The sequence below is a fragment of the Dermacentor albipictus genome, chromosome 1 (assembly GCF_038994185.2).
Source record: "Dermacentor albipictus isolate Rhodes 1998 colony chromosome 1, USDA_Dalb.pri_finalv2, whole genome shotgun sequence".
Lineage (NCBI taxonomy): Eukaryota > Metazoa > Arthropoda > Arachnida > Ixodida > Ixodidae > Dermacentor > Dermacentor albipictus.
This window is the reverse complement of record NC_091821.1, coordinates 462,917,403-462,943,677: the sequence shown is the minus strand read 5'-3', so window position 1 is coordinate 462,943,677 and position 26,275 is coordinate 462,917,403. Positions and strand designations below refer to the sequence as shown.

The 26,275-nt window shown below is 48.8% G+C and overlaps 2 protein-coding genes across 2 annotated transcripts in view; one reads left to right on the top strand and one right to left on the bottom strand.

Annotated features, from left to right (window-relative positions):
* Positions 1–324: 324 nt before the first annotated feature.
* LOC135905637 (uncharacterized) lies at positions 325–8,978 on the bottom strand. The gene is made up of 2 exons (XM_065436594.2): positions 8,523–8,978; positions 325–893 (listed from the first exon to the last, which is right to left on the bottom strand). The coding sequence occupies exons 1-2, from the start codon at positions 8,976–8,978 to the stop codon at positions 516–518; spliced, it is 834 nt and encodes a 277-aa protein (XP_065292666.1). The 3' UTR covers positions 325–515.
* LOC135902778 (phospholipid-transporting ATPase ABCA3-like) overlaps positions 5,104–26,275 on the top strand; it is a 173,572-nt gene continuing 152,400 nt past the window's right edge. Inside the window, exon 1 of the mRNA XM_065433016.2 lies at positions 5,104–5,138. The gene's annotated coding sequence lies outside the window, so the exon portion shown is untranslated. The remainder of the gene's footprint in view (positions 5,139–26,275) is intronic.

The following is a 26,275-nucleotide window of genomic DNA, read 5'->3' as shown; positions in this document are numbered from 1 at the left end:
ATGCTTGATTTACCATATGTTTCATTAACTGCGTTGAATCTGTCGATTTTGAATATTCTTGACGCTGCTATAGATCCTACCATGCCGTATTAACAAAAACGCAGCGCGAGAAAGACGTAGACGCGCAAAGAAACTATAAATACGTTTCTTTACGAGGCTTTGCTAGTTTCATTATTCGTCTGCTTCTTTGTCACTCTGTCTTGTTGTTCAGATGAAACCACATCAACTTGCCCAGCTTTCAGTTTGATGAACCAACGTGCGGTGAAATCTATAACCGACCTTAAAATACTTCACACAGAGATTCAGTGGCAGTCGTTTGTGAGAAAAGCGATATTTATTGATGCTGAAGTTTATAAACTTGCTGATGGGAAGATACGTTGGTATCGTTGGTATATCTTGAAGATACGTTGGTATGATATGATAGCGGCCACGTTTGGTGGCACTGTTTCAAATCGCTTTGTGATGACGTGCCGTAAAATTAGCTGTCCAGATGTCAGTGTTCGTCAAACAGGTTTTCAGATATTAGTCCCGTTTGTGACGACGGAAAAAACAGCAGATTCTGTCAATGCACCCACCGCTTCTTCATCTGGCATCGCCTCGTGCGACGATTTCCGGGAGCTTGCGGAATAGCGGTCGCTTGCTGACCGTGCATTCACTGACGAGTCCGTAGCTTCGAAGCCCCTCGGTCGGGGGCTGATCAGCTCCTCGTTGGAAACGGTAGTCCTCTCGAGTGCACTCAACCTTTGGCTCGACTTCACCAAGAAGAAGATGAGGAAGATGGTGAGGACGATGAGCACCACGGCAGCGGTTACCACGCAAGCGTTCACCGCCATGTCCTCGTCCTCGTTGTTTCCACTGTGTAACGAGAACGGAATGTTCACGTCGTTGACCACCTGCAATGGTTTAGAGGAAACCGGTGAAGCTTTCTGTCTCTCTACCATCCAAATACTATTTCGAAAACTTGTGTTTGCAAAGAAAAAACAATGTTTCGGCTCCCCGTTAGGTGAGATAAACATTTCATTCTTCTCCAATGGCTGAAGAGTATTATGAGCAAGGTTCTGTCTGAACGCGTACAGTGACAGCATTCGTCTGCGCAATCACACGAATCAATTTTTCAATTTAATTCTAGACAACTTTGTCGATGTTTACGCTTCCAGTTTTACGTTTCCACTTCTTATCCATTGAGAAACCTGCCTTCCTGCATTAACCGCTAAAGTTCACTCTTGGCAGTTCGATGACGCGTGTCCAATTTTCAAAATATTAAAAAGAAAGATATCAAAACGAAAAATGAGCTTCCTCAAGGGGCTCTTTTCGTAGCGTTCACTCATTCTAGTTTTGAGAGAGACGTTATAGTTGCCAGCTGGCTTGCTCTTGTTTAAATAGTTTTATTTTTTTTTGATGTTGTTGTCTTGCATGAGCGCTGTGTTTTATCCCTGCAGCATTTGCATCATGATCTGCGTCACTGCTAACACAATTGTTACTCAGTTTCCGATCCTCTCACTGCAGTTCCTTCAACAACTATAAGTGGTTCGCTACTGTGGACTGTTACTCACGCTCGACTGCCGGCCAAGGTGGCAGCATTACGATGGGGTTGAATGGAAACAAAAAGGCATTATAGTTTATGGATTTTGGGCTCATGCATATACAACACAAGATGTTCGAAATTAGTGAAGAGGCCTGATCAATTGCATCGCTCCAAGCCAGCACGTTGCGGTAAGATGTGAAACTGTACTTTTACATAGAGGTAGAAGGCGTCGTACTTATACGTAGATTCCAGTGCAACGAGTCCTACAATATGTCATTTGCAGACTGTGCAACATGTTGTGAGAATGCAGAACGTTGACATGGTGAACAAATCCGGCGATTTAGTCTGAGAAACTTACATCACGTGACACGCACGTCGCGCCATAGCGAAACACACGCGCTGATACATAAATATGCGTGCGCGTCGTATGTCTTTTCGGCCTCTACAAACTAATAGAGGAGAACGTGTCGAGGGAACTTTATCACGGTTTGTTCGTTAGCATGTCGGCCAACTTTGCATACCACCCTTGTCACTGCTTGGCGTTCTCATTCCAGTGTTTTATGCAATGCGTCTATGGGGACATTCGGGTGAATCCGGCAGAAGTGAATCAAGTCGCTTCGTCGGCCTGCAATCGGCCTGCCCAGTTCATCTAAACACCACCAGGTCGCACTGAGCAAACCTCGAGTAGGGCTGAGCCAGCACGGATGCAAAAGGTACGTTGACCCACCCGATTCATTTGCAGAGCGCATGTAAACACCGTTGGCTGAGACCAGACAGCGCTGAGATTTGCGTGAGACACTGCAACGTCAGCACTCATATGTGCCGGCAGCGTGAATCATATGAATACAAAGTGAAGATAAGCAGTGCTTAGTGCAGTCTCATCAATGTAAATATAACAGCCATGAAATTCAGCTGTTGCGGACGACTGCGGCAAAAGGAAGCCCTTTTTTCCAGCGTCACCGCAGAGGTGTCTCGTTTCGACGCTACGCACAGCCGTTGCCTATACCGTTCGGAAAATAGTACATGTAAATGAACTCACCCAGTCAGATCGATTTCTCACTCCTCACACTCGCGTCGGCTTATGGAAATGAAAATCGGTCGTCAAGTTCACGCAATGGATACCGGGTCGGATCAAGGGAGTGTAGGGATAAGTTCGGTCAACTCGTCTGCGAGGGGTGGGTTGAATAGCCGAAGACCTTTTTCAACGTGGTGACGCCTTCTTTCGACGCTGCGCATCGCCGTTGTCTATGCCGTTCCGAATATGGTACATGTAAACACACTCACGTCGACCTCAGCGAGATCGATTTCCGACTCTTCACGGTCGCCTCTGGTATATGTAAACGAAGCCTATATCTACGTTTACGTGAGCCTAGTATGGTCGGGTTGATTCAGCTTGTCGAAATGAAAACGACTTGTCGAGTTCATGTAAACGCTAGCGGGTAGGATCAATCGAGCGTCAGTTCCCTTAACTCATTTTCAAGAGGTGGATTGAATAGCCCAACCTTCTTGACACGATACATGTGAACGTGGTCACGTCGGTCTGGGTCTGCTGGATTTCGCACTCGAACCGCTTGTGCCGGGTTCATGAATAAGAAGTCAATGCGAGGCTGTAGAACTAGAAAGTTGATACGCTGCATGCATCGGCTGATAAGCAGGCTGCAGGGCACCATGTCACCGTCAAAACTGCTTGTTAAGCGAAATGTTCGCTTTTGTACTGTGTTCTCTCGAACAGTTGTCTTGGCCTTTTCGCTCGTGCAGCGGCGGCCAGATGTTGACACTACCGCGCGTGCGCCAGCTAATTTTGCCTATACTAACATCTATATCTCTCCGACCACCGACGTGATGTCACGCGTAGCTCCAAATGGATTGCTCAGTCGCCTAAATACACCGCAGGAAGCACCTCGAGTACTGCCGAAAAAAAATTCTATTCAGAATAGAACTCGGATTTCTATATAGTAGACCACACACGCGGGTAGTATTTTTTTTCTTTTTTTGTCCTATCTTCTGAATGAGTTTGGACTTGCTTTCTCTAAATTCAACTTCTGTTGAATTTTTCTGTGAATTATTCGTGCCATCCAGTACGCCTTACTTCTGTCGGCCAGCTCACAAGCACTGACGCGCTAAGGTGCACGGGAAATGTAAACCCTCACTGCTATTATTATTAGTATTTTTAGAGCGCAGCTCTTTGGCGTCCGTTCCTGGGTTTCGCGTCGTCGTCGGCGTTGTCGTCGGCCTCGTAACCAGCTCCGCCCCCCTTTCATCCCCCCAGCGCTAGCAGCGACCGACTGATACCGCTGGATGCCGCTGACGCCGCTAGAGAGTCAAGATAACGTGACTGCATAGAACCCCGTCGCCGCCATGCAGAAAGAGGAGGAAAGGGTCCCCCCCCCCTGTTCTTGTGTGGCGGATAGGGTGCTCTTCAGTTGCCGACGTGCCGGTTATTTCACGTAGGCCCCGGCACGTCGACGAATACGTGACCACCTTCCCACGGCTAGACCTGGTTCTTAGCGCTGCGGAAGCGAGGGTATCATATTGTTTGTGTCGGCATCGGCGGCGTTGTCCCTGAAACCAACTGGTCTCTCTTCGTGTTATCCTTTTCCCCGCCCGACCTTGTACTTGCCGTCATACCACATTATCATCGATTCCTCTCCTTTATGTTAAACTGCAAATTTGAGCCGTACGTTGTACGCCGACAAGTTACTTTGTACTTTCTTTATTACCCCCCTTACTCAATGCCCTGTAAAGGGGCCTGTAAGGTATGTTCAATAAATAAATAAATAAATAAACTCCGCAGCTGGGGTTGACTCACTATCGGCGTCAGCGGCATCAGTCAGTCGCTGCTATCTCTTCCCTCCTCCCTTTATCGTGTTGTCCGCTTGCTGCGCGCGCTTCTGCCCCCATCGTTTGCCGCTGGGTGTACACGCCGCCCCCCTCCCCCTCTTCCTGCGAGTCTCCGGTTGTCAAAGCGCCGGCTCGAACTTAATTCCTTTCTTCGCTCCTCCTCCAATGCAACCCCTGTGCGGTGGCAATCAGAGAGCCAGATCGGTGGCGGCGGATCTGTATATGTGCACCGCCCGAGCCTAAATTGCCGCTGACGTTCGCCCTGTGCGGTGGCAATCAGAGAGCCAGATCGGTGGCGGCGGATCTGTATATGTCCACCGCCCGAGCCGAAATTGCCGCCGCCGTTCGCCACTGCGAAATTATCTGCCAGTTCTTTCTGAGCCATGAGCGAGACGACCGGCTGCGCTCAAATTTCGCATTAGGAAGTAACGTAATCGTCGGTAATTTTTTTTATTGGCAGTCGGCGGCAATTCTTTAATACAGCCTGACTTTTCTCTCTGCCCAGGCACCACAGGGGAATGCGGACAAAGCGCATGCGTCGTGCAGCCAGGTTAGTTAGGTGATCATCTGTTAGCATCCTAGAGCGATGACCGAAAGACTTTCATAAGGCGGTATCAAGCCCGCACAACCAAAACCACCTTTCCATGGGCTAGCCAGTACACAAGAGGGCTGCTGTTTGTCTCAGCGTTGCCGTTAAAAGCCCGGACAGATTCCCTATCTTCCGCAGTCGGGGGCGATTCTTTGCCACGGCATGACGTTTGTCTCTGCCCAGGTGAGCTAAGGCTCTTAATTTCACTGTTTGATCGCTACGTGCCGCCGACTGCCCTAGAGGGCTTGGTATTTTCTTGTATTAGGGTTCATTTATCTTCTTATGGCTGCGCTATGCCATCGTTATCCTGTGCAGATTGATCTGATCGTATTCCTGATGACGGCCGTTCCATGTGTTGCAAAGAATGTAAAGATACTTTTCATTTGGACTCATCCTGTTATGTAATTTCAAAATCAACGTTTATCTCGATGGGTTCGACTAAACGTGACGTGTGGAAGTGTCGTCATTCTCGACAAGACAAAAAACTGGCCCGCGACTGCAGACTCATCTGCTACAGATGAACTTGAAGCTCTGCAATACCAGATAGGAGCTACAAATAAGAAACTTGGCGGTCTCTCTTCCCTTAAACTTGATCTCAATTCTCTAGTATCGCTTCCAGCCAAAACCGATGAACTTTTAGGGTGGCCGTTAACTGTCGACAAGCTCCAGTCTTCCATGAGCGAGATACAGAGTTCTATTACATTCATGTCATCTAAATATAATGGATTTCTCGTTAGGATAGAAGCAAGTGAAAAAGAAGTTAAACACGCCATTTCGGAGACTTTGTCTCTCACGCTCAAACTGCAAGAGCAGGAGACTGAGGTCCAAACTTCGAAAGCTGAAATGAAGAAACAGGAACAATACAGCACCCGTCCAAACCTAGAATTTAGTGGCCTTCCTGTTACACGTGGTGAGAGCTTGCACGCTGTTGCAGCGAATCATGTCTAAGAATTGAACATCAATAATTTCGACAGCTGAGACGTTCTTGCCGTCCATCGACTACCGAGCAAAAGAGCCGACGTTCCAGTCATTGTGGTTAAGTTTGCCTCCGTATCCGTGAAGGAAACTTGGATAGCTTGCTATCATGAACTAAAGAACTTATGCAAATCAGATAAAGATCCAAGGGTGTTTCTTCCTTTAATGATAACCTAACAGCAGCAAACAAGCAGCTGTTCTGGCTTGCCTTGAAGAAGGGAAAGGAAATTAATTATAAATATGTGTGGACGAAAGACAGAAACGTTTTTGCAAAGAAGGAGGATGCTGCTTCCTTGATCCGTGTGAACCATGGGAATGATCTTGTGTGCTTAAGGTAACCGTTCATAACACCCGATCATTCATTGCCGAGATCACTTTTGAATGTTATCTCATGGCCGTGGGCGAAAGTTTGGTTTACTTTCAAGCATTTGATCGTTATTTTTCCTTTGCAACAGCAGTTACCAGAATCCCTGTTATTATCTGCAGCTTACGAAAGCACTGGGATGCCTATTGGTCTTACGTTGACAGCACGTTACATAAATTGCACGTTTTTGTTCTTGCCTAAATAGATAGATCCTCCGCTGGAACAGGCCTGCTCATTCTTCCGGAATTCCTTTCCTTTTCTTTTTTTCACTCGAAGCGCTCAAAGAGGAATTGCAATTTTTGTTCAATATATTTGGATCGTGGAGCACGTAGCGAGTAATTTTTCCAGCGTGGAATCTCTGGCACTAAAGATTTAAAACCAGCTGAGCCATATTTCACTCATGGCAATAAATAGACCACCTACATATAACCTGACCTCGTTTCTGAATAAGCTGAAGGCTCATTTTCGGAGGACGACGTTACATTTGAACGCATGTTTAGTAGACGATTTTAATACACATATTCTTAAATCCATGCTACCCTTGAAATGTGATTATTTGGATATCGTTGCGAAATATGGCCTTGAAAGTATTATTCGCATTTCAATTAGCGAAGAATTACTTCTGCATAATTTACTAAACTCTTCCATCGATCACTTCAACATCCGCCCGCAGATTGCTTCAGTTCACGGTGCAGTGTTACAGCAAAAAGTTGCTGGCCACTATTTTAACGCTTGTCAGCTGCGCTTTCTTTCTTCGTCATGTTCTAGACCCAACGCTTGCAATTTTGTTATCGATACTGCTACATTTCATAAGCATGTCGCCTTGTCCATATCTGCTGGAAACCACCAATGGGTCCAAATTTTACACTCAGTTTTCGATGGACACTATCGACAATTCCAGTGAAAGGAAAGTTTCCGTTCGGCAACGCCACTCCAATAAACCCTGGATGTGTTATATTATGGGGTTTACGTGCCAAAACCACTTTCACATTGTGAGGCTCGCCATAGCGCTGGACTCCGGAAACTTCGACCACCTGGGGTTCTTTAACGTGCACCTAAGCACACGGGAGTTTTCGCATTTTGCCCCCATCGAAATGAGGCTGCCGTGGCCGGGATCCGATCCCGCGACCTCATGCCCAGCAGCCCGACACCATAGCCACTGAGCAACCACGGCGCGTAAAACCCTGGATGAGCAATGAGATATTAACCGCTATCAAAGAAAGACGTACCATGACAACGCTGCGGTTGTACGCGTAGTGATTGCGTACCGCATTCACAGTTCAAACCTTCCCGAAATAAAGTAAATGCCCTTATTCGTGCGGGGAAGCGCTAACACAACAGTAGCTTCTTTATTTAGCAGCTCAGAGCGATAAGATAGCAGCTAAGAGAATGACAAAATAAAGCATCCGTTGACGAAATAAAGCGTCCCGAAGAGAGCGAAGACACAGCCTTCAGTTGATAAAAGAGAGCGTTTGAGAAAAAGGTAACTTCGCGATCCGCTTGCGAGCTCCATGCATGCACCGCGTACGACGGCAAAACAGGACTGAGATTTTAACAACACCGTATGATACCCGTGATGTTATTTAACCAAGCGCGAGGGGTGGTTCTGAGCCCGTTTAAGAAAGTGTTACTTCTGACATTTGCAGGCCACAAAAGGTGAACCGTTTTCAGATGTTGAGATTCCCGAATTTATTATCACTTGTTGTTCAAACGGTGGTGCTCAAACATTTCTGGACAGATACACTTAAAAGTCCCCACTGTGTTTTGCAGTCCTTTACGTCAAACATCCGTATTTTTTTTTCAGTTCCTCACACACGTACCAGATTTAGTAAATATACTTCAGCCGATTACGTTTCCGACATATTTAATGTTGTGGCCTCCGAAATTACCTCTTGTGAATATATACGCGATAGTTGCAAAAACATAGAGGAATTATGTGTGGTATGACTATGGACGTTATATTTAGTTATCTACATCATTTTGAAACGTGTCTCAGGTTTCTACCTGTTTTGGGGCCTTGTATTTTGTCGTCCTCAAATAGCTTTCAGTGTCGCTCTCATTCGTTTTCTTTTGTAAAATGGTCCGTTTTCGTGGCTGACTCTTTTTACTGACTGTCGGGTTTCGCGTGGCAAGCCACTGTGATGCCTTAGGTGAACCTGATTTCTGTAACTGCACATACAATATATGTTAATAAAATTATTATTATTATCATTAACCAGCCTTCTCACCTGTGTGCGAAACGGTCCCTTTGTTAAGGCAAAGTAGCTCTGCTCAGGCTTCAGCTTCGGCTTTCCTTTATCCGCTGGCAGCTCTTGATTCGCCTCGCGTTGCTCTCCAGCAACGTCTTTAAGGATGACGTTGCAGTCGCGGCGTGGCAGTGCAAGCGAGATGCCTTGGGGCCTCGCTTGCACCTGATCGGCGCTGCGTGTGGCCATTGCAATAGGGGTTTCCTGGTGCACCTTTGGGACGTCGTGGCGAACAGGCAGTGGTGCCGGCTTCGAGGTGGGAGCAGACTTAGCGGGAACAAGACCCTGCTCGCTTTTGGAAAGCAAGCGTGGCCTAAAGTTCGGAGGGGGTGGCGCGGGCGGCGCAGTAGCGAATCCGTGGTTAAAGTCGCTGTGTTTCTGTTGAGGTGCAGTTTCTCCTGGCTTAGCGCTGGTGGCAACAGCTTCGTGCGGCTCCATTCTTTTTCTTTCTTATCGCTACTGCAGTGTAACCTTAGGCGCCTCTTCTGAGCAGGTGCAGCTCACATTATTATTATTATTATTATTATTATTATTATTATTATTATTATTATTATTATTATTATTATTATTATTATGATTATTATTATTATTATTATTATTATTATTATTATTATTATTATTATTATTATTATTATTATTATTATTATTATTATCTGTCATGGCTCGCACCTACTAAGTGAGATAGGCCAAGAATCGCGCGGCAGGAGATAGCTAAATGAAATTATTATTTGAATACGATAAGGGGGTTATGATGACGACGACGAGCTTACAAAGTGCAGATCGAGGATAAGGCGCCGTAAGAAAAGCGTATTTGCGTGCCTTTCTTTCAACGTGTGAAACGGTTAGAGGATGAGAGAAAAAGAAATTTGAAGAAGCCAGACTTCTATAAGAAGAAAGACAGAGACAGAAAGAAACGACAAAAATAGATGTTTCAAGCAACAATATTCTCAATTTTTATGTTCTGAGATCAGTGTTGATTTCTTTTTTTTTTTCAACTTCTCCTTCGCACACTAGACGTTTTAATTTTAAGTGCCAATTTTCAATTTGCAATATCCTTTCTTTTTGTCCATTTCTTTTAACTACCTGATTCGTAGTCAATTTCCTGCAGTGGGTATGCACCGCTATCGTTCACAACAACATGATAAAGCCTAGCCAGAAGGCACATACAGTGTTTGGACATTGCCAGCTAATGTCACCTTCTTCAATTATGAAATTTGATTTAAGTATCCTTCCCTTCTTACCTACTGCCGCCGGATTCATGGCCGATCCCCCTTATACTAGTGGGTTGAGCCATATCCGTAGGCACCAAACCAAACCAAACTGCCAGTATATCACAAGGACCTACATCTAGATCGCAGCCTTGGCCAGTCCCTCCTCGTGGGTACGGGTAATATGATAAAGCCGACAACGACAAGAACAAGTCCTTGTTTTTCTGCGCTATCCCAATACCTTTCTATGAGAACAAGAACAATACCTCTTGGCGGCTTCCGTCTGGATGGTAGTAGCAGTAGGCAGCATCGGACTTCTGCGTACGCGTTTTTTTCTTTTATTTTCGGGCTACCCCGCGCCTGCGTCAATTGCAAAGGGGGATTCGTAAAACAGGTTACCAGATGAACAGACGTGTTAGTGTAAAGCAACCAGCTGTGCGTTTGAGGCGAGTTTCTGTGCGGCTACAGAAGCAAGAGGACGGCAATAATAAACCAGGGCGGTGACGCCATGACGACAGCATTTTTCTTTCTTAGTCCTCATGTGCCGCTGTAACGGCGCCTTTCCCGATTGCGGTGCACGCTGATTCGTCTTTAAGATTACTCTCGTCACGAATGCCCGAATGCGCACACACACATATGTGCTGTTTAAAGAAAGGACCATAATATCTGCTCGTGCTGGAAATCGTCGAACTTTATCACAGTGCCGAGTAAAGTGGCCACGTGATCACCTTTCAATGGATGCCTAGCCATTGTGGTGTCTTTGGTAATGAACTCGCTGACAGTGAGGCAAGATCGGCCTCCTCTTCCTCTGATGAATTACGGATTGCCTACTCACGACCTGACACCAACTCCATGATCAAGGCACTCATGCAGGACCTTACAAAGGCTTACAAAGCCCACTCTGATAATATTCACAGACGTCTACATACGATTGACCCAGACGATAAATTCTGTTTGCCCCCGAAGCTTACACGGAGCAAAACACAGGATTCGGCTCGGCGTTGCTTTCACCCGTCGCCACGCACACCTTATCGACCAATCGAACAACCCTGATTGTGTACACTGCCAGATGCCCGAAACACTGCAACACGTACTGTGGCGACTGCCCAGCATATATGCGGGAGCGAAGGACGTTAGACAGTTTCCTAGTCAGCGTTGGCAGACAACTACTGTCGGAGGAAGCTATCCTCGGCCCATGCCCTGACACTGCAATTTCAGTGCGTGCAACAAAAGTATAGTTGAAGTTCCTGCAGGACACCAAGCTCGACGAGCGGCTCTAGCGAGGCAGCTGTCTCATGTACATAAGCACTCACCACTTTTCTTATCATCATCCATCCCAATACTTTCACTTCCCTTCCCTCTTCCCCAGTGCAGAGTAGCAGACTAGAGCGCACTAGCTCAGGTCGACCTCTCTGTCTTTCCTATCAATAAATTCTATTCATTCATTGTGCTGTTTAGGCAGCGAAGGACGAAACTACAACAGCTAGCACTTTCAGCCATGCGGTGCACAGAAAGCAGACTTACGTACGAGCAAACGCGAGGAAAACGGCAAGGTTTTCGTCACACGCTAATTTGATCCACGCACATTTGTGAAGCATCTAACAGGCTCCATCTGGCTGATTTGTCGGAACTGGAGAGGCGGTCAGCGGGGAGATGTTCATTCCTACGTAATATTTTGTTGCCTGGAAACTTTTTGAGTGTACAATTCTTGGAAGTGAAATTGGCAACACCAACTTTTCGATGACTGCGTAAGTGCGGCCTTGTCCGAGAGACATTTCAAGCGCAATAGCGGAACCGCAAAATAACGTAATGGACTCACACAGTTTAAGCGCTCGTGCGCCTCTTGTAGCGCATATCCTTTCCCAATGTCACGTGTTGAATCTACCTTGCAAGCCTCCAGTGAATAACATTAAATGCATGGAAAATTATCATCAACCCGGCAGTAGCACAAAGCTACAAAGGAAACCTATACGTGTTTCATACAAAGCAAGCTTCGCAGTTCAGAAAAAGATAGTCCTGGTCCGGAGCCCTAACCCGGGACTAAGTCCTAACCGGGGCGGTTGCTGTATCGTCTCAGCTAAACGGGAAGCTGACAGATTCCAGAGTAAGTCCAAATTGATCGACAACGCGAAGCGCAGGAAAACTCACAGATACAGGACCTGTTGCTGTGTATGTGCATGCAAGTTTGAGACTGGTTGAAATCTGGGCCAGTTGGTACATACTTGAACGGAAAAAACCAGTCAAAAACACAAAAGGACCAGAGGAGAAGTTCACGACACGACTGGACTATCAACTGTGGTTTATTAGAATCGGTGTAGTCCCAGCAAGGGCAGCAGAGCATGCGCAACCGCATCATCACTTATCACATAGCATGAAAAGACAGCACCGTTTCTATCGGGAGCGACTTAGAAATTCAAATTCTTTTTCTTGTAAGCGCACCGAGGTTGTACTAACGCAGTCATCACCTAATAAACTGATGAAGTACGCTTCCAAGATTTCACGCTCTTCTTTGCCCTTGCCCCTACCAAGAATGGTCACATTGCTAAACAAAGGATAACAACCACACTCATTGCAATGGCGAGGCAAGTTTGCACCGTTATCTGACCCCAGGGAGGAGTGGTGCTCACGCAGGCGGTCATTAATACATCGACCGGTTTGGCCTATGTAAAATCTTTCGCACGTGAGAGGGAACTTATAAACAACCCCTGCAGCACATGCCGTGAAGCGATTTTCATGCTGCGTTGTGCACACATGGTTCCTTGCCCTGCCTCGAGAAATGCGCGAACACAGACCCGAAAGCTTACAAGGGGCAGAAAAAACAACACTTACTCCCTGCTTGGCGGCAACTTTCTTCATCTGCCCGCAGCAGTAGACGATGTATTGACTGCTTTTAAAGCTTCTTCACGCACTCTTAATTTCACTCATGAACTTCCTAGCAATCATTCCATCAGGTTCCTAGAACTGCAACTAACTTTCTTTGACGACGGGCATTTGTGCTGGATGTTTTCACCTAGGGGCAAGAAAGCTCTTTTACCATTTGGATCTGCACATTCAAAGATTGTAAAAAGAGGGATTGCAATGAATTGTTTCCGCAATGCACTTGAAAGAAGCTGTCACCAAGCCATTAAAAGTAGCTTTTACGCACCATCCCAACGTCTAGAAGCCGCAGGGTTCCCTCCGCCTCTTTTGAAAGCGGTGGCTGAATCGCTGCTTCAGAGGCTAAAGAAGGAATGTACGGAGCTGGTAGATGGTGGGGCTATTGAACGTAAGAAACTTGAAGTTATGCCGTACGTGCATAAAGTGAGCCACAGTATTAAGAAAGTTGCCGCCAAGCAGGGAGTAAGTGTTGTTTTTTCTGCCCCTTGTAAGCTTTCGGGTCTGTGTTCGCGCATTTCTCGAGGCAGGGCAAGGAACCATGTGTGCACAACGCAGCATGAAAATCGTTTCACGGCATGTGCTGCAGGGGTTGTTTATAAGTTCCCTCTCACGTGCGAAAGATTTTACATAGGCCAAACCAGTCGATGTATTAATGACCGCCTGCGTGAGCACCACTCCTCCCTGGGGTCAGATAACGGTGCAAACTTGCCTCGCCATTGCAATGAGTGTGGTTGTTATCCTTTGTTTAGCAATGTGACCATTCTTGGTAGGGGCAAGGGCAAAGAAGAGCGTGAAATCTTGGAAGCGTACTTCATCAGTTTATTAGGTGATGACTGCGTTAGTACAACCTCGGTCCGCTTACAAGAAAAAGAATTTGAATTTCTAAGTCGCTCCCGATAGAAACGGTGCTGTCTTTTCATGCTATGTGATAAGTGATGATGCGGTTGCGCATGCTCTGCTGCCCTTGCTGGGACTACACCGATTCTAATAAACCACAGTTGATAGTCCAGTCGTTGTGTCGTGAACTTCTCCTCTGGTCCTTTGTGTTTTTGACTGGTTTTTTCCGTTCAAGTTTGAGACCGCTGTGCTCTTTCAGTGCAACGCAGTGACCAAGCCCAGTGATATAAATCCGCCGAACTGCCATGTTTCTTGTGGGTTTATTTTTTTTATTTTTGTAGTGGCGCATTTAAAATGGCCCTCCATGCAAGGCACCCCTTTGATTAACAAGTCCAGGGTTCGCTGCATTTCGACGCAAGGATTCTGCCTGAGGATGCACCCATTATATGATGTTCTTCAAACTCAAGAAAATTCCGACAAGGTACAGAAAAGTGTTACATTATGACCGCAATATAAACATAAGTTCTGCGGAAGCTAGCAAAGTGGAAAGTTCATATGAAAGGGGAAATTATCGTTCACCCCGCAGTAGCAGAAAGCTAGAAAGAAAACCCCTAGAGATCTGTAAAACAAAATGCATAGCAGTTGACGAAAATTTTGTTCAGGTTGTTATCTCATAAAATTCTAGCCACATTTCGGATCTCTGCAGAACTGGTTTTCAACATTGAATACGCTTTCTCTAACGCGTTCTCCAACTGGTGTTTTATCAGTATTCTTGTTAATAACGATGATATTTTGTTTAAGCTGTGTAAGAACTCGCTAAATTCATTATAAGAGCCACCGCTTACGTCATGGAGACATTATGGTATTCATTCTCGTCTTGACACAATTTTCTAGCTTACGAAGGCTGTACACAAAGTAAAATTGGACGTCTTATTCGCTCAGGAGTTGAAATCGATCGATAAGTTCCATTAGATAGATTGTTTTTCGCCACTGTCCTTGTAGAAAAATTGCGATGTCTGAGATATGCACACTTGGCATGGGTATCACATAATTGTGGAATTCATTTTAATCATGCAGCTGATTCACTTTGACGCGCCTTTTTAAATGTGCTGCTGACTACTGTTCATATCCGTGCGGCCAGATATACACTTTTCTTCGACAGGCGACAGAAAAAATTTCAGTGCCCTTTCCCTCTGTGAACAAGGATGGCCAGCGGAGCTCTAAATGTGGGCCCCTTAATGGTGAACTGGACCTCTGCCGTGGGTCAGCACGGTATGCACTGTCTTCTGGATCGGCCCGCGTATGGCGAGTGCCTAACACCTGCTTCACCTCCACCGTGGGTCGGCCCGGCATTGCACTAGCTTCGGGATTGACCCACGTATGGGAAGTTTTGTGTCTACACACAGACACGATTATGGGGTAACTAGCCCTTAAATGCTTCGTTGTAGAATTTGTTACGTCTTTTTGTTTCTTAATTTATTATTTAATAAATGACGACGACGAACGTGGGAGCACTGGCACGCGCGCGTTCGCGCGGTAGCGCCGAGGGGAGCCAACGAGCCTGCTTTGAAAGAGGACGACGCTAGAGCCAATCGTGATGATGATAGTTTTGCGTTAACACACGTACACGATCCTGGAGAAAGTAGCGCTTACCAGCTTCGCTCAAAAGTATCAGCAAAATCTACATAATGTACCCATCTAAATTATCCTTAGACTTGGCAGTGGTGTGCAACTGTTGCGACCGACAGTCTTTCAGAGCGGGGGGCGCCCCGCCAGCGACACGCGGTTGTCACGGTTGGTGTTCACGCCTCATCATTCACTTTGCTTCAAGCCAGCAACGCCGCCCTCCTAACCATAGTATCTAGTAACGTTGCTCCAGACCGTCAAGAAGTGGCCACTTTTCGATGAAAGCGGTCCTTCTCGGCGGAAAGCATCGACGACAGGTGGCTGCCTCCTATTGTGACCCGTTGGAGACAGGTGCACCACGTAAACGAGTAGCTGATAGAGGACATGAGCACCGCAGGCAGCACGTGGAGGACAGCATCGCGACCAGCTCAGAGGACATGCGCTGCCCGCACAGCCCATAGAGGATAGCACTGGAGCAGCTGACGGCCAGTGAGCGGCGATGTAGATGGTGAACGATTATACGTTGCGATTGGCCAGTGAATTCCCTCAATGAGGGAAAGAGGGAAGAAAAGCATATAAAGCGGATCCGGACGGCAGTGCATGAGGGGGAAGCTCGGACATGCGGAGATGATCGGACATGCAAAGAGCGCAAATAGTTGGGTCCGTGTTGTAAAACTGAACCATGAACTTTTAACGTCGCTCGGAATCCTTCTTTCTCTCGGCACCTGGCATGGTACTATCCATGGAATCTTCGTTGGCCGCACGGACCACCGACTTTCGCAACAGTACCCAATGATTCAAAAATTCGTTTTGGAGGCTGCGTTGTCCAAGCCCATCGCCTAATGCTTACTTGCACAAATCTGGCCTTGCGATTCTCATTTAAGCCACCCCTGCAATTGGCTGGAATCAGTCGATCAATTTCTATTGCAGCGGCTGTTTTCTGTTCAACGAAAATTATATATCGAAGTCCCACTTCGTGATACTGCACTGATTTTATGCAGTACTCTTGTACTCTCACTTGGAACATCGGTGTTGGGGTACAGCCACAAGAACGTTTGCCGAGCCGTATACAACGATCACTGCGAGACCCAAGCGTTACCTACTTAATATGCCCATTTAAATTAAATTATAAATTTTTAATAACATAATTATTGTTCAATGTTTCAGTTATTTTTCACTCCAACACTTTACAAGTTGTTGTTATTTACTCCTGTTTATGCAAGACTAGCTACTACATTACACAATTTTATTTTATTTAGATCATAAATTTAATCCGTATTTCTGTTTAGATATTCCTTTTTTATTACAATACCGTGGCCACAGTGGGTTTGTACCATCATTGAAGGTGTCATCATCATCATTATCGTCATCAAGTGGTGGACAAGTTCACCTCAGGAGCGCTATGCAGTGAGGCCTGATTTCGGCGAAACTCGTGACCTTCGTGAGCTCTGGCGACGCCCTCTGATGAAAGAACCAATCGTATCATGCCATTAAATGCGAGCGATGGTTTGTTGCTGTGTGAAGATAGAAATGATATTGTGCTTTCTCGAGAAGGCATTCTAACATTGTTATTAAAACTGGATACCAAAAAAGCTTGTGGCCCCGATGAGATACCCAATGAGTTTTTAAGGCCTTATTGTGAAGGGATATCACATTTTTTGTCTAGAATTCGGCAATGTCATATCGTATCGGAGGTGTGCCGGAAGATTGACTCCTTGCACGCATCGTACCTATTTTTAAAGCGGACAATAAGGTATTGGCGGAAAACTATCGGCCAATTTCCTTTACATGCTCCGCGTGTAAAGTGTTAAAACACATAATATCAAAACATCTGGTTGATATTGGATTGGAAAAACTTTAATAAAAGTCCTGCAGGACGCACGTCAGCGCGCAGTGGGCGTCTCCCACGCAGGGACCGACAGGGAGTACCTGGCGGCCGCAGCGCGAGCCTGCTGGACGGCCCATTGCTGGTCTTGTAGGAGCGGGCTTCGTATGGTAGAGTCGGGTGAAGCGTTTCTGCACTCCCAGAGCACGTGTGCGAGTGTCGCCGTGACCCCGCACGAGGGGCACGCATCGTCTGGCTAGACGTCCGGGTAGATTATGTGTAAGGTGGTGGGGTTTGGATAGGTATCTCTCTGTAATAAGCGTAGTGTTAGCACCTGCGGCCTGTTTAGTTTGCGGTGCGGGGGCGGAAAGAGGCGTCGTCCCAAGTAAAAGTGATTGGTTATTTGATTATAGGTTACTGGGGCTTCCCTGTTCGCCTCCAACTCATCGAGACGTGGTTGCCCGGGGGTGACGGCTTGGTCGGTAAGCGCGTGCGCAGCGTCGTGGGCTGTATCATTGAGGTGGGGCGGGGCGCCCGGGATCCGATCCAGGTGGGCGGGAAACCGAATGACGGTATGGTGTTTGAGGGTGCTTGGATCAGCGCCGCGGAGGACGCGTAACGCCTTGACGGAGACGACTCCTCTCTCGAACGCTTTGATGGCTGGTCTCGAGTCGCTGAATATTGTGGTTCGCTTATCGTCAAGCATTGCCAGGGCTATGGCCACTTGCTCCGCCACCTCGGTATCACGTGTGCATACCGTGGCGGCGTTTAAAGGCCGTTGCGAGGACGAGATCGCTACCGCGGTGAAGGCTCGGTCGCATCGGTAGGCGGCGACGTCCACGAAAGCGACGTCGTCCGCTTTCTTGTTTATTCGTTTGAGGAACGCGGTGGCCTGGGCTAGCTAGGCGCCTGCCTAGTTGATAGATAGATAGAAGCGATAAAGATTAGGAGACTGGGGGTGATCGCGTAATGCGGAGACGACATTACTAATATTACGCCGTATGACTAAAAAGGAGCAGGGGTTTTACTTTACGTAAGATAGGTCGATCCCCAGAGAGAAAGGAGCGAGGTCTCGAGGTGATATAACGCGGAGACATCCGGTCGACCCGCCAGAAGCATGGGATCTTACATCTGCGTCATCTGCATTTGTCCGGCCTGTACTCCTTTTAGGAGATTTTTCATTTAAACAAAAAAACATTTTTTTCTAGATTGAAATGAATATGTAACTATTACTGGCCCAGCCTCTTACGCATTTATTATGTGAAAGATTAACTTTTAAAACAGCATTGCTATATAATCCGTGAGTCCTCTGTTAAATCACCAACATGTAACTTGTCTCATGCTATCATATGCAAATGGCCCGCCAGTGGGATAAGCGTAATTCATTGTCTAACGTAGGGTTGTTACGTAAACTGGCAAGCATTTATTTTACATGACGATGTTATGTGTGTTTGCACCAAATTACCACTCTTGATGCGCTGCAAATGTTTCTATTAACTTTAAATATCAGTACGGCTATTCCCTTCAATGGCAGGGAAACGTGAAAAGTTTACGTACTTATAATAAGTTGTCTCTTTTCATTAAGCGATTACAACTACCTATTAATTGATCAGCAAGTATGGTTGCTATGTAAAAACCGGCGAGCATACACAATAAATTGCCAAATTTACTTTCATGTTAAAAAGGAAGCAGCAGAGCGTGGGAAGCGGTCTTGTAAAGCAAATCCAACGCATGAAATAAAAGAAAGTAAATGAAAGGCGCAAAGCGTTAGCATGAGCAAGCCGTTTATATCTGCTTCGATCTCCTCGTTATGCGCGTCATCTCGTGCTCATTCGATTTTGCAGCACGTTTACGTTCGTCATGCCACACTTTACTAAATACCTCCGCTAACAATTATGTGCGCACTGAATATTTGTCAGAAACAGCCCCGTAAGTGCGGACCATTGCGGCATAGGTCAGCGCACTCACTCGTGAGTGCACTCACTCACACTCACTCGCACTCATTTCAAAGGCGTGAGTGTGAGTGCGAGTGAGTGCCAGTGAGTGTGGGTGGAGGTGAGTGCGAGTGAGTGCCACTGAGTATGAGCGCCGGTGAGTGCGAATGCGATGAGTGCCAGTGAGTCTGAGTGGAGGTGAGTGCGAGCGAGTGCCAATGAGCGTTAGTGGAGGTTAGTGTGAACGTGACTGAGTACTGTGAGCCTGAGTGGGTGTGTGAACGTGAGTGCGTGCGAGTGCTACTGAGTGTGAACGTGAGTGAGCTGGTGCTGGTGAGTGTGAACGTAAGTGAGTGCTTGTGAGCATAGGCGCCAACTACAGGGGAGCTCCGGAGCCCGAGCCTCCTCGGGAGTTTTCCGGGGGGAAATGCCGAAGCCCCTCAGCCCTCCCCCCCCCCCCCTCCCCGACACGCACACCTAAAGTGCCATTACCAGAGCTTTGTCACCCGCATCATTTGAGGTTTCTTTTGACTTTCCTCTACGTTTTCACTAGGAATTTTACTGGGGCTAATAGCTTAATGCATCATTGTTGGCGCGGACGTGCACGGCATTTAATTCATACTTTCGCTTCATTTCTGCAAACCCTGACAATAGGAGGACACGAGCATTAGAAGCACTAGCAGCGGCTGCCTCATCCATATCTTGTCACTTCAACATTGTTTTTTTTATTATCCACGTAAACACCGTGCACATACACAATATATTTCAATAAAGGCACAGAACAATGTTTATTATATTTTTGAAAGAGATGGAGGTAGCCAAATAAAAACTAGTTCTAAAGGTATGGATAGCCTATGCCTAGAGAATGAATATGTTGCTTTATGTTAACACGTTTCAAATTGCTTTGCGTGCTTCTATGAGCATGAAAAAATACATATAGACTTCAGTGACTCCTTCAGCAGATACTTGTATCAATGGCGTGTGGAATGCACGTGAACGTTGTGTCTCTCAGTATTGCTTCTCTTTCGAATAAGCATTGCTAATGACTGATCAAAAAATAGTTTTCTAATAATTTACAACATTTATAAGGTTTCCCAATTAACGATCATACACCAAGATTTAAAAAAAAGAGCAATGCGTTTCTCAAAGGAAAGCTAGTGCATTTTGCTTACAGTACAGTGGAGTAACTGCCAGTAATTGTTTCATTACTGACATTTAATTTGGTAATTCTAATAATTTATCTAATTTTACACGTACAATTTTAATTATCAAAGTGTCCATGAAACATTTGAAGGCCCAGCCAAGGGACATCTAACTGCGGTATTTTTAGCGACGTACTAATTGCTTACAAATTTTTTGCCGACTTATAAACCCCGCGAAATATGGAGGTGCTCCCCAGAACCTGAATGAGTCTGCTCACGAGGCTGCGCGTGACCTCACCGACCGCGCTTCCTCTGCAAGAAGCACCGACTCCCCTCCTCCCTACGGCCACAGGGACGCTCCCGCTCTCATAACGAGATTATTAAATTCTTCTACATGTCTAGAGGGGTCTTTCCACCCCCTCAACCCAGGTTGAATAGGGCGCAAGCCGTTTCTCTTAGGCTTCTGCAGACTAGTACGTATCCGTGTCTGTCCGTTCTCCACGAGGCTTACCCGGACGTGTATCGCGACGACGCCTGCCCCTCCTGCGGGCAGACTTCTACTCTAGCGCACATGCTGTGGGAGTGCGGGTCGACATACCCTAAGTTCATCAAGGAGGAGTGGGACTCGCTTCTGCGTAGCCCCGCTCTGGAAAAGCAAATCCTGGCTGTCCGGCGTGCCCGCGACCGGGCCGGTGGGCTAGACCTGCCGGTCCCGACGTGGGACTAGCCGGGTGCGCGACGAGTTCGCGTCCTCGCCGGACCTACAATAAATGTTTCTTCACTCACTCACTCACCACGTGAGGGATCACGGTAATGGGTCTGAGCCACATGTGACTTGGTTCGCTCGGCTCTTGCATTTTGCCAACCTTTAGGAAGTTTTTCGTGTGTTCTTTTTTTTGAACTCTGAACTTTCTACATTTCCGGATTTGTTAAGTCAAGAGGAACAGGCCGATACCCGGCTTTTATGGGTGGGTGGACGTATGTGACATTTCTTGACGTTTTCCTTTTCACTACGCCGTGACTGTGCGTTGTGCCTAACCGCGTTAGGGTTCACGAGGCGAGGCATCGCTCGCCCGTCTCTTCTCGTCGGAAGCTCTTCCACGGGCTTTGTGATGTGGTGTGACGTGGAAGGGGAGTTTTTAGCCCCCGAGTACTTCACTAAAGATTCCGGGTGGCAGCTCGTTGCCTCCAGACGTTCAATGAGAATGAGAAACGCCCCCAACGCCAGTGCGATCGACGTTAAGCATAACACCTGTTCCAACGCTCGGGGCCGCGCCGACCGCGCGGGCATTAAAAACAATACCATTCGAGGGGGCAGGATGCCTCCGCTGCCCAAGGAGGAGACAAAGATCGTCGTGCGGCCCAGGGGAGGCCTGTGTATCAGCAAGTTAGGGCCTACCGCAGTCGCCGATGCCATATGGCAGGCTGCCGGGCTCGATTCGGCGTCGCGGGACACCGACACAATGTGTCCAAACTTTCAACAAAATATAATGGTGATCAGCACACCAAAGAGACCCAACGCTGAACGCGACGTCGGCATCGAGGGAATCTCCGTGGCCGGTCAACAGTTTGAGGTGAGCGCTTGCGAAGCCGCCCCCCACTCCACGTGCAAGGGCGTCATCCGAGGCATCTCCTTACCGACGGGCCCGCGGCGACTGACAAAAAACTCGTCAACCCAAGAAATCCCACGGCGCTGGGCACCAAAAGAATCAAGAACACCGGCACCGTGGTGGTCCTGTTCGAGGGGTACCGGGTGCCAAATTTTGTCTCGTACGGCGGCACTATTGTCAGGTGCACTTTATTTCGCAAGCAAATGGAGGTGTGCTACAGTTGCGGCAGGCTCGGGCACCGCTCCGACGTCTGCCCTTCGCCCAAAGAGGCCATGTGCAGAGGATGCGGAGAAGCAAACCCTGACGCTCAGCATAGGTACGCTCCCAAATGCATGCTGTGCCGAGGCGAGCACCTTACCGCCGCCAAGGAGTGCAAGCGGAGATTTTAGACGCTGTATCTCGTGAGGCGCAGACGGGGGGAACGCTCCCGCGCCCTCAACGCCGAACATTTCCCTCCCATGGACGGCGCGAATCAAGCCCGGCAAGCATCGCCTCGACGCCGATGTGGTCGCAGCCGCACCCGCTCCAGGGGGAAATCCAGGTCTCATGGCCGCTCTAGGGGTCGCACCAGGAGCCGCTCCATCTCCAGGGCCAGGTAGAGGTCAAGATCCCGGGTGCGATCTAGATCCAGGTCCAGATCCGGTTCTAAGGGCCACCCGGGTTCCAGAACCCAGCCAGCATCCGGGCCTCAGCCCGCCTCCACACATTGCGGAAAGCAGCCGTCCCTTGTTTGGGCCGATCTGGCACGACCCAAGCCCGGCGCCAATACCGAGGCTGCTCCGGCATCTCGTAGCAACCCGCCCACAGAGCAAGCTAGAGACGCGGAAGTCATTCGCTTACGCAAAGAAAACGACGACCTCAAAAACACGATCAAGAGGCTAGTTAGCGAAATGGCGGAGATTAGGAAACTCATTTCGAATGTGTCGGGTAACGGTGCGTCAGTCAAGGCCACCGATACTCCAATCCCAGCTCCGGTAGACGGTACTGCGACGTCCTCCAAACGCAGGGCAGTACTCAAACAAACTTGCGAATCGGGAGCATTGTCTGCAGAAGTCAGCGAGATTGAGCAAAGTCTCGTTGGGCTGGCAGACGGCCTCAAAAAGGTCACCGCTAGCGTGGCTTGCCTCAGTGATAACGTTCGCCAAATTCAGGTTGCGCTCGGGGACCCCAACAGGGGCCTCGGAGCTCTCGCAGATCGCATCGACGCCATTGAGGCGCGAATGGCTTCATCCGCCTCCATCGTACAGCCGCTAATCGTTCCCGCCATACTAAAGGAAGCTAGACTTCATTATCCCACCAGGGCGGCGACAGAAGGTCCCAGTCTTTACGCAGGCATAACTGCCCCATTGGGGGTAGGTAGTCCGTCAGGTCAGCTATAATGGATAGATCCAAAGAGAGTTTTCGCATTTGGCAATGGAACTGCAGAGGATATTTTAACAAAAAAGCCCCTCTGCAGCAGTTTTTCAGGTCTCTCGTTGCGAAACCTCAGGACATTGCTCTCCAGGAAACATTATTCTCCGCCGCCTCGCTCCAGGGCTACAGGGCCGTGTCGGGCCGGCCCGGGGGGGCGAGGGATTTGCACCTTGATCGATAAACGGCTAACTCATATCACCCACGACCTCAAGCTGGTTGTGGCAGAATCGAATGTGCCATGGTTCGGATCCTGCTCGACGTTCCGCAGCGGAATCAGCGCCGGCCCTGTTCGTCCTCAATGTATATAGCAACCCAAGAGACTCGCGCCAGCAGTTCAAGACCATTCCCAAGAAGGCGACCGACTTGGCCGGCCCTCGACCCTTGGTCGTCGTCGGCGACTTCAACGCAACCATACGACATCTGGGGTTACCTCTACGACACTACCAAGGGGCGCAACCTGTTGCGATACGCCAACAAGATGGACCTCACTCTGGTCACTGACAAGAATTTTCCTACACGCATCGGCAACTCCGTCACCCGGGACTCGACACCCGACCTCGCTTTCGTGAGAAACGTCGAGGGCGTGGGTTGGGAGAACACCGCCATGGAGTTCGACAGCGATCACTACATTCTCGAGACCAACTTCAAGGTGTCTCGGAGTAGGGCGAGGAAATTCACGTTCATCGATTGGGACCATTTTCTCAAGATTCTGAAGAACTCGGGAGAGCCAGGGCACCCGCCACTCTCGAAGAATGGTGTGAAGGCATCCGGAACGAAGCTTCCGCGGCCACCAAGAAACTGGAAACAGATCTCGACGTCGAGTGGATGGACAGCAGACTCAGGACATTGCTCTCCAGCCCACCTGATCGACGCCAAAACCGCCCTGCTCCGCCGATGGAAGGGTCAAAGGCTCTATCGTAGACTCCGAAAGAAGATTTCGGAGCTCAGCAAGGTCATCGATGACCACTGCAAGGCGCTATACCAGCAGAAGTGCGACGAGCTCTGCGAATCAATCGATGGACAGATGCGCAATGGCAAATCATGGGGTATGCTGAAGCACCTTCTCGACGAAAGCGGCTCGAAGTCAAGTCAAAGGCATATGTTGGCCCAGGCCCTTCACGAAGCCACCAGGTCTCACACGGTCGATGAACTCGTCGCAAGACTCATAAGGGGGTACCTGCCTGTCCGTCACGACGGAGATCCATCGACTCAACTCCCGTACTACCGAGGCCCTCCACGCCCCGAGCTGGACGAAGACTTCTCCATTGCCGAGGTCAGACAGGCCATCTTCGCGCTCAACCGCAAGTCTGCGCCGGGTCCGTACGGTGTTGAAATCTGGGTCGCAAGCCCCAAGGGTAGCGTTGGCCTCGCGGCCTTAGGCACAGCTGGAAGCATCCGAAGGTCCTGGCAAAGCATGAGTCGACTGCTAACAGAATAACTTGTTTATTCTAGCATCGCAAAAGAGCGGCCGGTCAGGTCGACCGAAGTGGAGAGACGGGAGAGCACGTTACTCGACCGAAGAAATCGGAGCCTCTCTCTTGGCGTCCGGGGGCAGTTGCTTTTATACTCTCGGAGTCGAGGGCAAGAAGGAACGCCTTGTCAGAGGCGCACGTGACGGCGGGGCACGGACGCGCTGAGAAACACGTTGAGACAAGAAGTGACGCATCCGCCGGGCCGGCGCCGGTCAGACCTCCTCGCTTCACACTTGGGGAGCTCCTCTCCCCGGCTGCCGCGCTTTGACAAGCGTGGGCACCAACATGCACACACACACACACGCACACATGAAGACACGTGGCATTGAAACGTGCCAGGACGCGCTTGGCGGGGAGGCGTTGCGGCAGCGCTGAACGGGCCAAAATGTCCGCCGCTTTGAACGAAGCTCGGCGTCCGTTGCATCCGCGCCGGCTATACCGCGCGTCGTAGGCGAAACGTAACAACGGAGTCACCAGCAGAATGTTGGTGACTTCGTCCAGACCCGGCGTTGTTGGAGAAACGTCGATTGTCTTTCTGGCCGACAAGATAAACGAGTCCTGGAAGAGCGGGATTGTACCTGCAGAATGGAAGACGGCCTGCACGGTGCTCATTCCCAAGCCCGGCAACGCCCCGAACATCGAGAACTTGAGGCCGATTTCTCGGACCTCCTGCGTCGGCAAGGTCATAGAGCGCGTCGTCCTCAACAGGCTTAACGGGTTCCTCGAAGACAACGAGGTTTACACGTACAACATGATCGGCTTCCGCGCCGGACTCTCAACGCAGGATGCCATGAAACTAATCAAGCATCAGATTGTGTATGGCCGCTCCAGAGACGTCAAGGTTCTGCTCGGTCTGGACCACAAGAAGGCTTTCAACAACGTGCTCCATACCTTCATCGTCAAGACCATTTCAGACCTGAATCTTGGTTTCCGATTCCACAGCTACGTCAGCTCTTTTCTAACTGACAGGAAGGCCAAGTTTCGCATTGGAGACTTCCGCTCCGAAGATATGCCTCTCGGAGGGCGGGGCACTCCTCAGGGCGCCGTCAGCTCCCCAACACAGTTTAACATCTGTATGATTGGTCTTTCCAAAAGGTTGGCACGCGTCGAGGACGTCAAGCACACCATATACGCCGATGACATCACCGTTTGGTGCTCCGGCGGCTGCGAGGGCAGAGTCGAGTCGAAGAAGCCATGCAGGAGGCGATCGACATGATCGAGGAATATCTCCGTCCCGCCAGATTGCGATGCTCCCCCGCCAAGTCGGAGCTCCTGCTTTACGGAAAAGAGATGGGAGGCAGACCCAAACATTGGAAGCCAGTCTCCGAAAGCAGCATCAGACTTCGCACTTGTGACGGGGGGGGTGATACCCAGCGTCGACGTTATTCGGGTCCTGGGCATGTTTGTCGAATTCAGTGGCGGGAACGGAACTGCTCTCCGCAAGATCATCGCAAAGACGGACAACGCTTTCCGCCTCGGGCTGATCAATGCCTTCGTACTCTGACATCTCACGTACACGATTTCTATGCACAACTGGCTCAGAGCGGAGCGAGACAAGCTCAACGTTCTCATCCGCAAAGTAGTCAAAAGGGCTCTTGTGCTACACATCAGGACCCATACCGAGGATCTGTTGAAGCTGGGGGTACATAACACGACCGAGGAGATTGCCGAAGCCGAAGAACGCGCGCGACTCAGTCGCCTGACCACCACAGCGGCAGGTAAACGCATCCTCGAAGAGCTTGGTTACCACCCTGCGGAATTCCCTATGGTCAGTACCCCGATCCCTAGGTG

Coding starts and splice junctions, on each gene's coding strand:
- LOC135905637 (XM_065436594.2), bottom strand. CDS start 8,978: ATGGAGCCGCACGAAGCTGTTGCCACCAGCGCTAAGCCAGGAGAAACT. Junction 894..8,522: donor AGGGACCGTTTCGCACACAG/GTGAGAAGGCTG, acceptor AAACCATTGCAG/GTGGTCAACGACGTGAACAT.